This window comes from Chinchilla lanigera, unplaced genomic scaffold (genome assembly GCF_000276665.1).
Source record: "Chinchilla lanigera isolate Chin_1 unplaced genomic scaffold, ChiLan1.0 scaffold00029, whole genome shotgun sequence".
In the NCBI taxonomy this organism is placed as follows: Eukaryota; Metazoa; Chordata; class Mammalia; order Rodentia; family Chinchillidae; genus Chinchilla; species Chinchilla lanigera.
This window is the reverse complement of record NW_004955430.1, coordinates 7,875,793-7,892,448: the sequence shown is the minus strand read 5'-3', so window position 1 is coordinate 7,892,448 and position 16,656 is coordinate 7,875,793. Positions and strand designations below refer to the sequence as shown.

Genomic DNA, 16,656 nt, shown 5'->3' with positions numbered 1-16,656 from the left:
CTACCAATGTCAAACCTAAATTAGCCCTGTAGTTTCACTTGCTCTCAGTCAATTTAGAAATCACTCATCTTGAAGCTCATCTGCTGGGCCAATACATTATTCGCTTGAACACTTCTGCCTGGGCATTATGATACGAGTTACCTGGGTTATTTCCCAGGGACCTTAAGACCACCATTGCTTCAAACACAGACCTTTTACCTACCTCATGTGAGCTTACTGAAAACTGGTCTGGGGCTGAAATAGGACAAAAAGCTTAACATCCCTGTCTTCATACTGTGTCTGTACCCTCTGATTTCTTAACCCTTGGGTCAGATTATGCTCAGCTATGCGGCTGAACATATCGATCATTTAAAAATGTTTGGTCCAAGACTACACTGTGGTGTTAACTTGGTCTATTGCCCACTGGAGCTGGTGTTTTCTTTTTCTTTCTCTCTCCCCTTTTCTACTCCTACCCTTGTGCTTCTTCAGAGCCACTCAAGCCCAGGCGATGTCCTTGGCTTCTGTCGCAGTGATGCGGTGAAGCCAGACTGCTGTCTCTCGAAGTGGGAGAGTGAAGTTGTCGACAAAAAGGAGGTAGGGAAGGGAGGGTGTCTGTTGGAAATATAAGGAGAAACAAAGCTCCAGGTAATCAGGAGGGGCCCGGAAAGTCAGGGGCCACACGGGCTCCTTGTCCAGAATCCTTTATGAATAAGCCGAGCGTAGAACTCTGCCCAGCACCCAGAGGTCACTCATTACAGCCGGTCTCGTGGGCCCCAAACAACCAGTTGAGACTCAGGGGTTTTTTAATGGAGAGTTCCCAAGAAAAATCGTTTACTCAGTGTTCCCAGGTTCCTGAAAACCAGCCCACAGCCTGACGTAGAAAGGGGCTGCTCTTTGGCGCATTCAGCCTAAGAAGTTTCTTTCCTGGGAGGTAGTCCTTAACTGCCTGTGTTCGTCTTAACTCTACCACTTTTCCTGTGTTTACTTTCACAGTCTAAACTATCTTTATGGCTTGAATTAGTTCTTAATATGCTGTTTCCTCTATGATGCTGACCAGTATGCTGACTCAGTCTTAGGCCTGCTCCTTGCTAGTTGCCTGTTCATAAGCTAAATAGCTAAGCTGCCTCTTACAATGGGACTCAGACCCCCAAGGACAGAATGCTTTGCACAGGACTGTGGTGCCAGATACACAAAAATTCAATAGCATCTAGGACAAGGTGCTTCTAACCACCCGGTTGTCCAAGCCCATGTCAAGAAGAAACATCTTTTGGAACCAGGCCCTTGGCCAGTGAGAATTACCAGACTTCACCCTCCCCAGCAATCAACAAAAACCCACTGCTCTTTCTAATGAGAGTAGCAGCTTGGTCACTTTCTTGACGAATCCCTGCTTCCTTCAGCCAAGGTCCCAGTTCAGCTGAGTCCCTCACTGCAATAAAGCTTTGCCTGTGCAGGAATGTGTGTGCTTGCACTATTGGGCCCAGGCTTGTTTCTCTCATCTCTGGGCCCAAAGATCCTCCCTGTAGTATCGCAGGGACATTCTACCCATTCTAGCAGATCAGCAACCGTTGGCCCCCTGCCCCCTGCAACATACTGCTGGTATTTGGTGTGTTAAATTATGTACCATAAAACTGCCTAGAAAATTATGTCACTCAAACTAAACTTAAACTTAATTTGCACCATCAGGGGTGGTTAGAGAATCACTCTCTGGGTGTGCCCAGGGACAGCTGGCCACCAAACCCCAGAGATTTAGAGAAACCCTGGCAGGGTTTTCCACGGCCCCCGAGCCTCCTGGTCCCCCACAGAAGTCCCCACCGCCCCGGGAGCCCTCTGGGTAGATGCACTCCCAAGTTTATCAATGCCCATGGCATGCAACCTTAGGCGAGATGGCCAGAGGTCGGAGCTGGGGATGTGAGTGATTCTGCGGAGGATGGTGCCTAATTAAGCATGCCCGTTTCCTCACCCGGGCGACAAAAACAGAGCTCTTAAAAGGCAAGTCCAGTCTCTTCATTTCCTTAGGGATTGAAACCCATGATCTGCAGTTCCTCAGAGAAGTGAAAGTAGCAAAGAGGAATCCAGTAATTCCTGTTATCTGCAGGCTTTATAAATCAGGGAGCCGGAAGGTGGCAGGAGCCTGCAGCTCGGCACCAGAGCCTCTCACCTGGCCCAGAGCCCCAGGAGCCCCAGGATGTCCCGGACTCTGCCGTCCCTGCTGCTTCTCCTCCTCGCCCTCCGCGGTGCCCTGGCCCTGAAGCTCTGCTCCTTCAACGTGAGGTCCTTCGGGGAAAGCAAGAAGCAAAACCAGAATGCCATGGACATCATTGTGAAGGTGAGCCCCGTTCCCACAGGGGGGATGCTGGGCTCCCCTCCTGCGCTCTCCCCTAACTCCACACTTTGGAAAACTCTGGAGGGATTTAACTGCTTTGCCCTCCGGGAAAAGATAGAAGCCAGCTTGGAATTTGGCAAGGATAAGAACAACAATTACAGTACCCACTTTACCTCTCGGTGCTCGGCACCTCTGTCTTGAGGATAATGCCTTCTACAGGTGTGCTGTGAGGCTGCCTACATACAGAAATGTAGGGCAAGTTTTTAGCACAGTACCTGGCTCATAGTAAATTCCAGATAACGACTGGCGGGCTCCTATGATGGTTTCTATGGCCCCTTATTGAATGCCTGTGCCAGGCACTATAAATACATTTTATTGCATCATGATCATGAGCACAGACTATTATTCCCCACAGAGATAATGAGCAGAGTGGTGCAGTCACCCCGCAGCACTGCAGAGTTGGTGGGTGGTTGGGAGCTGAGATGCCAGCCTAGCCGGGTCTTCCTGACCAGCAATGAAGCAAGTTCTCTTTCTCCCTCCCTCCGTTTCTTTTCCTCCTTCCCTTCCTCCTTTCCTCCTACCCACTCCCCTTCTCTAGCCCCTACACCAGCCTTCTCTTAACTCTCAATTCTACTCTCTTGGCATAAATAACACTGTTCTTGGATAAGATCACCAGTGTCTGGGGAAGCCACTCACATTTCTCTGGAGTCAGTTGACTCTGTCCTACGGGTTAATTTATTTTTGATGCTGGGAATAAAACCTTTCCCAGGACTCTGGTGGGTGGTTATTACCTTAGAAAACCCCAGAAGTATACTGGGAATGCCAAGAGCCCTGGATTTAGATCCCACCCATCAGCTGCAAGAGCTCAAGGGTCCCTTTACCTACCTGAGCATCCGGGTGCTCCCTGTGAGATGTGACCACACGACTCGCAGCTGGGGCCGGCTTAGAACTTAGGTGAGCAAGGCCTGGCACAGCCTGACTCGGGGCAGGTGCCTGTGTTAGTGGCAGGGAGAGGCGATTCCAGCGAGGACTGGCGTCTGTCTGCTGCCTTAGCTGTCTTCCACCCTGGTCGGCCCTGCCCTTTGGATGGTACCCAAGGGCATCTTGATGTTGTTTACCCAGGACAGCCATGCCAAGCCATGGGAGCTGTCACACTGTGGCTCAACATGTAATTCTGACATGCAGGAGACTGTTGCCCTGATTCTCCACAAGTGGCCCCGTGAAGCCGGGAACCTATCGAGCTTGAAATCCTTTCTCACTCAACCCTGGAAACTGTCTTGGAGGTTGTTTTCGGTTCTGATTTCCTTCCTCCACACAGCATCTCCCCTGAGCTGCCCTGCCCTACCTAAGTGTATCTGAAGTCTTTGTCAAGGCCGCCTCACCCTTCCTATTACCACAAGATATCCTCCAAACAGAGGCCTCTCCGAGCACCGGCAGAGTCACTTAACAGGCAGTAACAGTGAACTCTGAATGCCGGGCATTCGAAATACTGTCGTTTCCATGGTCATTGACTGAGTACCAGCTAGATGCTCAGGCCACGACGCTTACATTCTTATTTAATGTTGTGATAAATGTGGAATTTCCCCTATTTTATAACTGAGAAACTGAGGCTCAGAGGGCATAGTGACTTCTCCAGGTCTCCATAGCTGGTAAGAGAAGGAGCCGGGATCAAACCCAGCCCATGTAAGCGGACATGCCTCTTCCACTCTTCCAGATTGGATTGATCGCTTTGAGATCAGCTCAGTGCATCACGTTATGGTCATTCCAACCTTCATGGGCAGGCTGGAGAGAGAGGGAGGCCGCCTTCTCCATCTGGGTTTGCCCTCCCCTGCCGTAGGCAGCGGTCCAGATGCCCAGTCCTACTGGGCAAGTCCCGTTCTGTCCGTGTCTTTCAGTTTGTGTCCTTACGAGCAGAGCGTATTCCCCCTCAGCTGCTCGCTGAAGGGAGGCCGTGTGCCAGGCACCCAAGGAACAGGGAGGTGATGGTGGATGTGGAAGACAGCGTCTCCCTCTTCCCAGAGCAGACAGCACAGCATTTACTCCGGACCAGGCCTTCGGTAGAGTTCAGCCTCATGACCACTCTTACGATGAGGCAGCGGGAGCCCGGAGAGGTGACGTAAGTCCCCCAAGGTTGTGAAGTTCAGCGTCTTCCCTACCACGCGATGCTGCTCTAATGGAGGCGTGGGATAGGGTTTCGCTCACTGCCCAGGATATTCCTAGGCCCTTCCAGAATGTCCTTTTCCCTCCCCCCAGCCCAACTCATGTCACCTGTGGCAGGAGGCCATTTCCGCTAACCGCGCACAGTGCTTCAGACCCTCCCGTCTCCCTGCGAACAGTCAGAAATTCGGCTGTCACCACAGCAATCTGCGTTTCCGGGCTGGGCTCTGGGAGGGCCGTTCAGGAGCCTCCTCCTCTGAGTTTTCTCCTGAGGAGACTGAGCCAGGAGAAACATGTTTTTCCCTAGTCCTCTGGGCTGAAGTTAGAGCAAGGAACATGTGAAGCTTCAATTGGAAAAGTGAATGCTCAGTGACAGTGAGAGACACATACAACATAATGTTAGGCAAGACTTAAACCATGCAGTAAGTGTCGCCACTGTTTACCGAGCGCCTGTTCTGTGCAGTGGACTAGTCTGAGCATTTTATACCCACCATGTCTTTTAATTCCTGTTATGACTCCACAGAGGTCACAAAATTACTCTTATTTTCTTAGGTCATAGATAAGGAATTTAGGTGCTTCTTATGTGACCTTGAGGCGGTCACCCAGGTGGTCACACAGGGTCAGGATATGAACCCCAAGACTGTCTGTCTCAAAGTCCATAGTGGGAACCAAAGGGCTAATCATTGTGATGCCAGTTTTGTACATAAGTATAGAAATCATAAAAAAAAATTAAAATTAAAAAACTAGGCTGGGTGTGGTGGTGCATGCCTGTAATCCCTGTGCTCAGGAGGCTGAAGCAGGAGGATCATTGTGAGTTTGAGGCCAGCCTGGGCTACAAAGTGAGCTCAAGGCCAGCCTGAACTTCATACTGAGACCCTGTCTCAAAAAAAAAGAAATCATATGGGAAAAGGTCTGAATGACGGGGTTATAGGTCATGTGATACTTTTATAGTCTTTTCTGAATTTTCCAGATTCTCTACAAAAGCAATGCTATTTTTATAGCTAGAAAATTATAACAAAAACATTTGAATAGGAAAAGTATTTCCCCTCCCTTTTTTTAACAGTGCCATGGGAATAAAAAAAGCAAGATGTTTGTGCTGTATGAATTTTGCCTCAGCTGGCTCCAGAATGGTCTTCTTTCACTCATCCCAGGTGCTCCTGCAGAAGCTGGGGTTGATGTTGTGCATAAAGCCAAGCCTCGCATGTGATCTGGCACACAGCAGGCCCATGACAAAATGTTGTAGGATGAATGAGCCAGCGGATGGACAGATGGATGGAAGGATGGTTCGGTGGGCAGTGGAGACCAGCTGGCCAAATTTACAGGTCCCTCCCCAGGAGAACTCCGACAGTGAGATCTTGGGCTGCCACTCGCTCACTGTAGGTTAGACTCTTGTCTACGGGAAATATTCCCCAAAATATCAAGGAAGTGAAAATCAGTAACAGCTGGAGACAGGGGTTCAGAAGTGCTTGCTAAGTGAGGAACAGGCTTGTAAACAGGAAATCTGAAGCCTGAACCTTCTACTCAGGAAGGCAGTCTGAACCCATGCTCCACAATTGCTCTGTACCCGTGAGTCACATACAAAAAGGGACCTTGGCCTTTGAGAAGGAGCCGTCACAAGGACGTGCTGACCTCCCTGGCTGTTGAGTGCACCGGCGCAGAGGGGTTATAGGATGGATGCCTATTATCCTATCTCCCCTTGGGGTTCAGACTGTTAAGGCTGTGAGACTCAGAATAATCAGGGGATGCAGTGAGGCTATTAAGAGGACCACATCTGAGGCTATGATGAAAATCAGAGTCAGCATAAGAGCTGGCCTTCCTGAAGTCCTCTCTGTGCTCGGCACTGTAGTAGGCGCCTTACTTAGGACAACTCGTTAAACTTATGCTAAGCAAGTTAGAAACGTGCCTGTCACTTCCTAACAAATTCTGGCATCATCTCCCACTCCATACTTCCTTTCTTGAAGGCAGTTTCTTCTTTAAAATTATACTTCAAAAAAATTATACTTCAATTTTTTTAAGTAGAAAGATACAAATTTAAAGTATAAATTTCTTTATAATTATAAAATACTTCTATGAGATTAAAAATCACTATGGACTGTTTTGAAACTATGAAAACATAAGGAAGGAGAAAAAATACTATCTCCGTGCTTGAAGATAACAGCTGTGGGAAGTGGGTAATGTTCTGAGGGAAACTTTTCTATGCCAAAATAAATATGTAAGTCTTATCTAGTTTTATAGCATGGCTACCACCCTACCCATCAGTTTTGTATTATGCGTTTACACTAGAAATATTTCCGGTGGTGGTACTATTCCCCTAAAACGTGATTTTAATGCTGCCTAGTGCCTTGTCGTTGGTTTGTAGCACACAGAACTGAGTGCTTTCCCCTTCGGGGATACCCACATTGTTTCTAGTATTTTCGCTGCTATGCCTTTTGACCCGCACAAGTAATAACCATAGTCTGCTCCGTGCCTCCTGCGCAGCCGGCGCTGTGCCCTGAGCCCACTTCATCTCCCGGCAACCCTGTGACAGGTGGGTGGTTACCACCCTGATTTAAAGATGAGGCTATTGAGGTGCAGAGCAGTCGTGGATATTTCCTTAAATGGAAGGCATTCTTCAAGGTGGGAATACTGAAGAAGAGTACATACATTTTAAATCCATTCCACAAAGGCCTGTCCATCAACAGCGACTGCGCCAGCAGCCTGGCTTGACAGGCGGCTCCTCGGTGAGCCCTGCGTGGCTGAGGCTGTGGGTTTCAAGCCTGCCAATGGGAGGCTGCAGGCCTGATGCACCATCTGCCTCCTCAGTCTGCCCATGGGCGGAGCTCCAGCTGGGCCAATCGCTTACAGTTGAGCCTCTGGGACAGGACACCTGAACAGGTGGGTGCTGGCATCTCTCCCCAGGCCACCCTGCTGGAGGTGGAACTGGAACATATGCTCTGGAAATAGAGGGCAGTGCCATAATCCTCCTGCTCCGTGTCCTTGGGAGCCATGTAAGAGGACAAAATTAACCTAGGGGGTGCTTTCTCCTTGACCAATAAATCCTATGGCACTGAGTGACCAGGACCCCACCCAGAAAGGCCTGAGTGGTCACCAAGGTACATGAACTTGGGCGCACTTGGAGTCTCTCTTGTGTTCCTGTCTCACTGAGTGTCTAATCCTTCAGAGACTGCACAAATGTATCCTCGTCTTGGGAGCCTTCCCTGATCCTCTGGGCAGAAGCAATTATTTCCCAACTCTTCCATGGCTCATGACTTTTATTTAGCATGAATTTCATTTGCCTCACACGGTAGCTGGTGGTTTTTATTTGCCTGGCTCACTGGACTACGTGTTTCTGAGAGCAGGGACTGTAGTTTAACAGTTTATCACAGTGGCCTTTGTAGTCCCAGGTCTGAGTTCAAACCCTGGCTGTCTGATTTGTCTTTGCGGTGTGACTTTAAGGCAGTCACTCAACCACTCTGAGCTTGGGTTCCACCTAGGTTTAAGAGGCTAATAATTAAAGTCATGCAGTAGGGTTGCTGTGAAGCTCAGATTAGATTGATAATAAATGTCAGCTCTTATTATATACAAGTATTATTATCATTATACTTATACCTTTCCATTTCTGCAGTATCCAGCTTGGGACTTTTAGTTACTAATGACTTAATAAATATTTATGACCATGATTGTAATTACTCAAGCAAAGCCAGGGCACAGGGTGTGCAGGGCATTGTGATCGAGGGCTCTGGACTGCGACTGCTTAGGTTCAAAATCTGCCTCGGGCATTTGCTAGCTGGCTGATAGTGTAATCTTCTTAACTCTCCCTGAGCCTTGGTCTCCTCATCTTTAAAATGGAAATAAAAAATTAATTAATTAATTAATCAATTGCTGGGCGTGGTGGAACCTGCCTGTAGTCCAAGCTACTCCGGGGGCTGAGGCAGGAGAATTGCTTGAACTCAGGAGTTCAACAGCAGCCTGGGCAACATAGGGAGACCCCCATCTCAAACACAACAATAAAATGAAAGTAATAAAAGCGGCTACCTTCGGGAGGCCTTCATTTCGTTGAAGAAACGAAATGAAGCACCCATGCAATCCTCAGAACACAGTAAGGACCAACTGAATGTTGTACGATTTCTAGTAAATGGCCTCAAAACCCTGGGGATTCTCTCTGCAGATCATCAGACGCTGCGACCTCATACTGCTGATGGAAATCAAGGACAGTCACAACAGGATCTGCCCCATGCTGATGGAGAAGCTGAACGGGTAAGGTGGGGAGGCCTGGACCCTCTGGAAGCTCAAAGGGCAAGTGCAAGGGAATCGCAACCAGCAGGGCAGCCAGCAGAGCACGCTGCGCACCAGGTCACATGGCCAGTGCCGGCCAGGCTCCGCCCTCGCTCAGCCGGGGTCCTGGGAACTCTGAGCTGGCTGGTTTTCATATGGTAAAGTAAAGTAGGGGAAACAAATGCGGAGAACTGAGAGAGGAAGGAAAGCGGCAGACAAGCGGCTGAGCTGAGAAGTCTGTTACAAAAAAAAGAATGGATGTCAACAATAGAAGAGTCAGTAAAATCCTGACCTGTTCACAAGCTGGAATATGATTCAGCTGTCAAAAATCATATCTGATACAGAATAAGTTATAGTTCTGAACTTGCTATTTTCATCATATTGTAGCCATCTTTCCATGCTAGAATATGTAAATAGAGCAGCTCGTTGTGTTACCTTTTACACGAATTTGGGCGTATTTGTGTTTGGGTGAGCACAGAAGAAGGGCTCACAAGATAGGCCCAGCCTGGTAATAGTGGTTATTTCTGGGGTGTGGAGGAAGAGTCAATGGGGATCAAGTCAGTGAAGGAATGGGGGACATTTGCTTTTCATTTTAATAGTTCTGTATGATTTGAATATTTTACAGTCAACCTATGTTGATTTTATGATTTAAAAATCAATAAAAACCAAAACATAATGTCCCTGAATTGTTTTAGATGACACTGGATGATATCTGTGACTTTATTCCCTCTGAATAATCAGTGGATCCCCTGTGTTAATCACTATGACAAAAGACCCGAACTCAACAGATCAATATCTTATGGAGAGGAAAGGTTTACTCAGCTTATAGCTTTGGAGGCTCCAGCCTGTGGTTAGCAGGCCATGTTGCTTTGGGACCTGTGCTGAGGCAGAACATTACAGTGGCAGCATCACAGGGCCACGTGGTGGCTGAGAAAGAGAAAGAGAGGAGAGGGGAGCAGGTGCCAATACCGCCATCAACGCCAGTCCCTGACCTGACTTCCTCCCAGGAGGCCCCTTCTCCAGTGGTGCCACAACCACTCACCAACCCTTTAACACTGGCCCTTGGGGGATGCTTCTCAGCACCCCCAATGCAGATCACCCTAGTGTGAGCTAAAACCACATGCGGATGCTCCCTTCCCCACTGAATGAGAATGCCTGTGAAAACCCAGAGTTTTGTTTGTTTCACTTCTGTGGTACTAGGTATTGACCCCAAACCCTCTTCCTGAGCTACATGCCCAGCTCTTTTTTATTTTGAGACAAGGTCTTGCTAAACTGCCCAAGCAGGTGTAGAACTTGCAGTCTTCCTGCCTCAGTCTCCAAGAGTGCTGGGATTAAAGACATGTGCCATCAGACTGCATGAGATTTAGAATTTTATTTTTTTATATTTATTTATTTATTTTGTCTTTTTGAGACAAGGTCTCACTATACAGTTTAGGCTGACGTTGAGCTCCCTTTGTAGCCTAGGCTGGCCTCGAACTCACAACAGTCCTCTTGCCTCAGCCTCCTGAGTGCTGGGATTGAGAATTAGAATTTTAGGCCGAGTGTGGTGGCGTACTCCTGTAATCTCAGCACTCTGGAGGCTGAGGCAGGAGGATCATTGCAAGTTAGAGACAAGCCTGGGCTACAAAGTGAGCTCAAGGCCAGCCTGAACTGCATAGCGAGACCCTCTCTCAAAATGAGACCAAAAAAAAAGAGAGAATTAGAATTTTAAACAAGCTTCTGTGGTGATTCTGATGTGCATTTATTTATTTATTTATATTTTTTGTGGTGTCGGGCATCAAACCCAGAGCACGCTAAGCACGTGCTCTACCACTAAGCTACACTCCCAGCCTGACATGTCTTACATTTTTAAAACCCTCAAGATAAGTACTTTTTGTAGATAATTATAAGCTTAAGCAACAACCAGAGTACACAATATGTACCATGTTCACTTAATTATGTTTTTTAAAAATGTAAGAGTCAAGGAAAATAATGCACTCATGCTGTCAGTGACTATGTTAATGTACAAATTTACTAAGAGTTTAAGAGTAATTTCCCTATTTTTTCTGTACTTTCCAATGAGAATGTTACATCCCCCATTTTTCTTATGAAATATCTCAAACATACTTAAAGGCGCAGAGATCTTCTAACCAACAGCGGTGTATCCACCACTCGGATTTAACAAATAGTAACATCCGACTGGCTTTGGCAGTCAGGACAGCTCTTGTTGCTTCCTAGCAGTGAAAGGTCAATTTGGACTCCTGAGGCTGGGGAGGGGCAGCCGGGCGGTGCCTCCTGCACAGAGGGCCTCTTGGGCTTGATCCACCTTCCCCTGGGCTCGGCTGAGCTAGTGACTCTTAGCCTCAGCCAGTCTAGCTCCTAGATCTGCTCTTTGAACGATGGATCTGCCACTTGGTGCTCCGTTCTCCCTGTGTGCACCATGCAGCTGATGTGGAAGCCCCTTCCTGGGGTGCGTGATAGCTAGATTAACTCGTGCCTGCTGCGCAGCCATGACCAGTGAGTGCTGCCGGTGTCTATGACTACTACAAGGAAAGAAGTACAACAGCAGGTGATGGCCCAGGGGCCACGGGGAACAGCTGCCAATGACACCGGCATCCCTGGCCAGGCATCCTGCTGGTCAGGTTCTATGGGCGGTGTCCTTACTCCCCACAAAGCCTGGAGGGGTGGGTACTGTCCTCTTCCCTTACAGCCAAGGCAGGTTAGATGCAGAAAAGTCCAGCTTCTTGCAGTAAAAGCTCCAGACACTCTTATTGGCCTCTCCTGGGCTCCCCAGGGCTGGGTTTGGCTTAAAGCATGTATTTGAAGTCCCAAGGATTTCTGTAATCTAAGTTGCCCCCCAGGTACCCCCTGTGCTCTATTCTAATAACCCCAAAACTCTGCCACGGCTTTAGCCACGCCCTAGATCTTTTTGTGGGCAGGTGGGGTGAAACTGTGTCAGGCTGTGCCTGGAGTGGGGGTGGAGTTATCAGCAGACTCGATAAACGCAGAGTCAAGATAGCCTTGGGCAGGTGAGGGGTCAGGTAAGTATTTGCAATCACAGTCCCAGGACTTGGGAGAAAGCACCTGGGCGTTTCAGAGGCAAGAACGTTCCTGCCTTTGCTGAATGCTTAAGAATGACACATGGACAGGGGGCCTGATGAGGTCAGCTTCACAAGAAAGGGTGAGCCACAACTCAGCAGGGACCAAAGCAAAATTTCCGAGTCTGCCTAAATAATCTATGGGCTGAGTGGCTCCCGTAGGTGCAGGCCAAAGCTTGTGGGTTTGGGAATGATCCAGGTGTGGGTTCAATCCCAGCTTTGTCCCCTTAAACTATAAAAAGAGGTACCAATACTATCTTCCTTTGTAGGACAAGAAATAAGGGATAGGGATGTAGCTTAGCGGTAGAATGCTTGCCTAGCAAATTTGAGGCCCTGGGTTCAACTCCAACAAAAAAAAAAAAAAAAAAAAAAAAAAAAGAAAGCCAAGTATGCTGGTACACATCTGTAATCCCAGCATTCTGAGAGCCTGAGGCAGGACCATCACAAATTCATGCCTACCCTAAGCAATTTAGTGACTTCCTGTCTCAAAAAAAAAAGATTAGGGGTATAGCTCAGTGTGAAGGCCTAAATTCAATACTCAGAACTGAGAGGGGGAGAGGAAGAAGAAGGAAAAGGAGAAGGAGAAGGGAGAGAGGGAGGGAAGGAGTTAGGCTGTAAGGATCTGGCAAATGTTTCTTATCAAACTCAAAAATTGTGTGGTAGCTCATTCTCGTAATCTCAGAACTTGGAAGCCTGAGGCAGGAAGATCACTGTGATTTGGACTACATAATGAGATTCTGCCTCAAAAAAAAAGTTAAGAATAGTAACCTTTCCACATGATGCCCTTGGTAATATGAAGACAGATTAGAAAGTGGAGATATAGCCAGGCATGGTGGTGCATGCCTGTAATCCCAGCACTCGGGAGGCTGAGGCAGGAGGATTGTTGTGAGTTCAAGGCCAGCCTGGGCTACAAAGTGAGTTCAAGACCAGCCTGAACTCCAGAGTAAAACCCTGTCTCAAAAAGATTTAAAAAAAAAAGAAATAGAAAGAGGGAATATATGCAACAGGGATGTATTCATTCTTTAAGGTACAGTATGAAATCTTCATGTTTTCTAGAAATTCAAGGAGAGGAACAACATACAACTACGTGATTAGCTCTCGGCTTGGAAGAAACACATATAAAGAACAGTATGCCTTTCTCTACAAGTAAGTATAATCTATGCTCTTTGAAACAGGAAGGTCCACTTAAAGACATGACCATGAATTGAATCAAAATATATATGCACTTCAAAACCAGATTTTGCTCTCTAACCAGTTCTCAGTGTTGATCAAAATAATTGCTGTCCAAACTAGAGTTGGTGCAAAGTATTCAATCTTTCTGAGACAGGGTCTCACTGTGCAGTTCAGGCTGGCCTTGAGCTCACTTTGTAGCCCAGGCTGGTCTTGAACTTGCTTCAATCCTCCTGTCTCAGCCTCCCAAATTCTGGGATTACAGGCATGTGCCACCAGGCCTGGCTCAAAGTATTAAATCTTGAGAATCAAAAATATAAAGAGTTTCCTAACACCTGGCTGGTTGGTGAAGTGGGGGGGTGCCAAGGTCAGGGGTTCTTTACTCTTCGTGGTCAAACCCTGGCCCTGAGTTGCCTTGCACAGCTGACTCCTGAACTCCGTAATCTCACTGCTTCCTCCTAGTGACTTACAAGCGAGGCTTCAGTCACTGGTGGGTGCCCTAAATGAGGAGCCCCGCTGAGATCCTCAGGTCCCAGAGAACTGACTCAGTCTTGGTCTTTCCTCTTTCTGTGGAAGCTAGCAAAGCCGTGGGAACCTACTCCCTATTTCTTCAAAGACATAAGAAGGACTTCCTTTTTTCTCTGTTAGGGAAAAGCTCGTGACGGTGAAGAAAAACTACCTCTACCACGACTTCCAGGATGGAGACGCAGACGTGTTTTCCAGGGAGCCCTATGTGGTCTGGTTCCAGTCACCCCACACTGGTGAGACCCACCAGCCCCTCTTGTCCGTGACCCCCGCCCCCCAGAGGCCCATGAATAGGCAGCATGAGCACTCTCGAGCAGTGTCCCAGGGCTCAGGCAGCGTCTTCGAGGAGGCACTGGGCTCCAAGGACCATGCGCTGCTCCTAACCCGTGAAAGGGGGCAGGGCGGTGTACATGGAGGGCGTCAGGCCTACTTTTCAGAGTACCCAGACATGCAGCAGCCCAACCTGCTCCACCCTCTTGGGTCAGGGATAACTCTATTCTCTTCGGACTATTTAGCTCATGAAAATGATTTACTGCAAGTTCTTGGTCCCTGCCCAGTTCCTTAATATTTTAAAAGATTATAGTGATGGCCAGCAAGGGTCCCGCTCTCCCTGCAGTAGACACCAGCAGCCTCCTCCACAGACCGAGGGAGGAAACCCAAGCCAGCTGCACTCTGAGCTCCAGTGCCACAGTAACCCTTCATCAAGCGCTGACACCTTGTAATCCTGGCAACAGACAGCAAGGCAGGGACCAGGATTATCCTCTCTTTATATCTGAGGAAACTGACGTTCAAAGAGATATGGTCACTCGTCCAAGTCACCCAGCTAACAAAGTGGACGAGCCAGGATTGTAACCCAAGGTGGCATCTCAGCCACCACACCTCACACCAGGCAAAGCCATGAAGTAAAGGTGGTTTGCAGATTGCAGCCACCTAGAATCAAAGCCTATTTTTCTCAGTGCCTACTATGTGCCAGGCTCTGTTGAGGGCACCAGAGAAGACAGATGAAGTTCCTACCCTCATCTGAAGTTACACTGGAGTAGCGGAGACAGATAACAGCCAAATAAATACCTGCTGGGCTGGGGGTGGAGCTCGGCGGGAGAGCACATACCTAACGTGCACAAGGGCCTAGGTTCCATCCGCAGTACCAAAAAACAAAGTAATATATGCAAGGTCGTAAGCATGTACATCTGTATCTATACTATTCAGTGGTACCTGGGTTCATGAACTTGATTCTTTCCATGATTCTGGTCACAAACTGCATTGGATGAGAATTGAATCAAATTCAATGATTAATTTTTTTTTTTTTTTTTTTTTTTGGTTTTTCTCCGGTACCAGGAACCGAACTCACGACCTTGCGCTTGCCAGGCAGGTGCTTTGCCGCTGAGCTAAATCCCCAGCCCCTAAATTCAATGATTAGAGCCAGGGATACAGCTCAGCAGCACAGCACTCGCCTGACAAGCACAAGGTCCTGAGTTCAATTCCTGGTACAAAAAAAAAAAAAAGAAAGAAAGAAAGAAAAAGAAAAAACTTCAAAGATTAGGTTCAATGTCGACCTTATGGGGACATTTGACTTGGTGCTCGTCCAGCTCAGTTTTCAACCAGAACTGTAGAAAGAATTAAATTCGTGAGTTGAGGTACCACTGCGCCAGCATAAACTTCCTGAATAATAAGTTTCTGCCCACGGTTAATTAGCTCAAGGGGAGGACACTGCAGGAGAAGTTGGAGGAGGGAGCCACTGAGGGCCAGAAAAGCCGGTCAGAGGACATGAGCAGTGACCCTCCTTGCACACACTCGCTTCACGTCATTCTGGCCAGGAAGAGTGCTCCCACCCCCAGAAAGTCCCGAGCCTCTGTGAATTTCTAAATAAATCTGATTATCCTGAGCTGCTACACTTCCCTTCACTACCCCCCTCTTCCCTGGGACGGCACTGCCTGTTTGGAGCTTTCCCTCCTGTGCCAGGAAACCTCCTACGTCCCCTTGACCTGAGATTAAGTTAGCTATTTTATTTATCCACTTATGTGTTCAGTCAACAAACCCTTTTGAGCACCTGCAATGTGCACTGACCCAGGTGCTGTCTTTCATTAAAAGATACTAATAAGGAAGTGAAAAGGCAAGTGGGAAAAGATACATGCAATTTAGACTAACAAAGGGTTCATGTCAAGAATATATAAAGAATCCCAGCACTCTGGGAGGCTGAGACAGGAGGAGCGCAACTTCAAGCCCTGTGCAATGTGCCATGCTAGGTTGTGGAGCCAGGAGGGTGAGGGGTCCCTGAGCTCAGGATCCAACAGACCACATGCAGAAGTGAAGGAAGTGACTTTGGCGCACACAGAAAATACCCCAGCATGCACTGAACAGAAGGTCCAGGAGTTCACCTTGGGTGATGTGACCAAGGACGGCCCCTTGAAGGAGGAATGGGGCTGGGACCTAAGGAAGCTGCCATACAGAGGGCTGGGGAGCGGGCAGAGGGGAAGAGCATGAAAATTTAGGGAGCGAGAGGGAGTGGAGCATGTGCAGGGAGACTGGGCAGAGCTGCAGAATGAGGCTGAGGCAGGAGGAGGTGAGCTGGAGAGCATCTAAGGTAGAACCTGAGCCCTGGACACAAGCAATTACGGAGACAGATAATGGCCAAATAAATACCTGCTAGGATGGGGGTGGAGCTGTGTGACTCGAGCAGGGTCCACCTCACAACCCCTGCCACAAGGCCGAGTGGGCCCCAGGCAGAGGATGAGGCGCTGCCTCAGAAAAAACAGGCGCTGTTCTCAGAGGGTTCTCAGCCGGGGGGTCCGTGTGACTGGCAGGCGGCCCCCACAGCCACACTCCGGCCAAGACCCCCAAGGGAAGGTGTTCACACTACCCACAAAAGTCATTGTATTTCTTAAATGCCTTTCGGGGGCTTTTTCTTTGATTACAAGAGGAGTATAAACTGGCAAGCCTCAAACCACCCCTGCCCCGCCCATACTGAGAATTGAACCCAGATCCTTTGCACTGAGCTAGCTCCTTTTTTGTTTTGTTTTTGAGACAGGGTAGCACTAAGTCACTAAGTTGCCCATACTTGGCTTGAATTTGCAGTCCTCTTGCCTCAGCCTCCTGAGGGCTGAGATTATAGGCCAGTGCCACCATGCCTGTCTCCAGCATTTTTTTTAATTAGAAAAAAATTGTTTTCTATTA

The 16,656-nt window shown here is 48.2% G+C and overlaps 1 protein-coding gene across 2 annotated transcripts in view; it reads left to right on the top strand.

Moving 5' to 3' along the window:
* The first annotated feature begins 369 nt into the window (after window positions 1-369).
* The window catches only part of Dnase1l3 (deoxyribonuclease I-like 3), a 24,908-nt gene continuing 8,621 nt past the window's right edge, over window positions 370-16,656 (top strand). The window contains exons 1-5 of one of the 2 annotated variants that reach the window (XM_013515717.1): window positions 370-573; window positions 2,075-2,305; window positions 8,607-8,695; window positions 12,847-12,936; window positions 13,609-13,721. In XM_013515717.1, the coding sequence (XP_013371171.1) occupies window positions 2,165-2,305; window positions 8,607-8,695; window positions 12,847-12,936; window positions 13,609-13,721 (433 nt within the window). In that variant the 5' untranslated portion in view covers window positions 370-573; window positions 2,075-2,164. Of the gene's footprint in view, window positions 574-1,872; window positions 2,306-8,606; window positions 8,696-12,846; window positions 12,937-13,608; window positions 13,722-16,656 lie in introns of those variants that run through there. The other variant, XM_013515716.1, reaches the window with a different exon arrangement.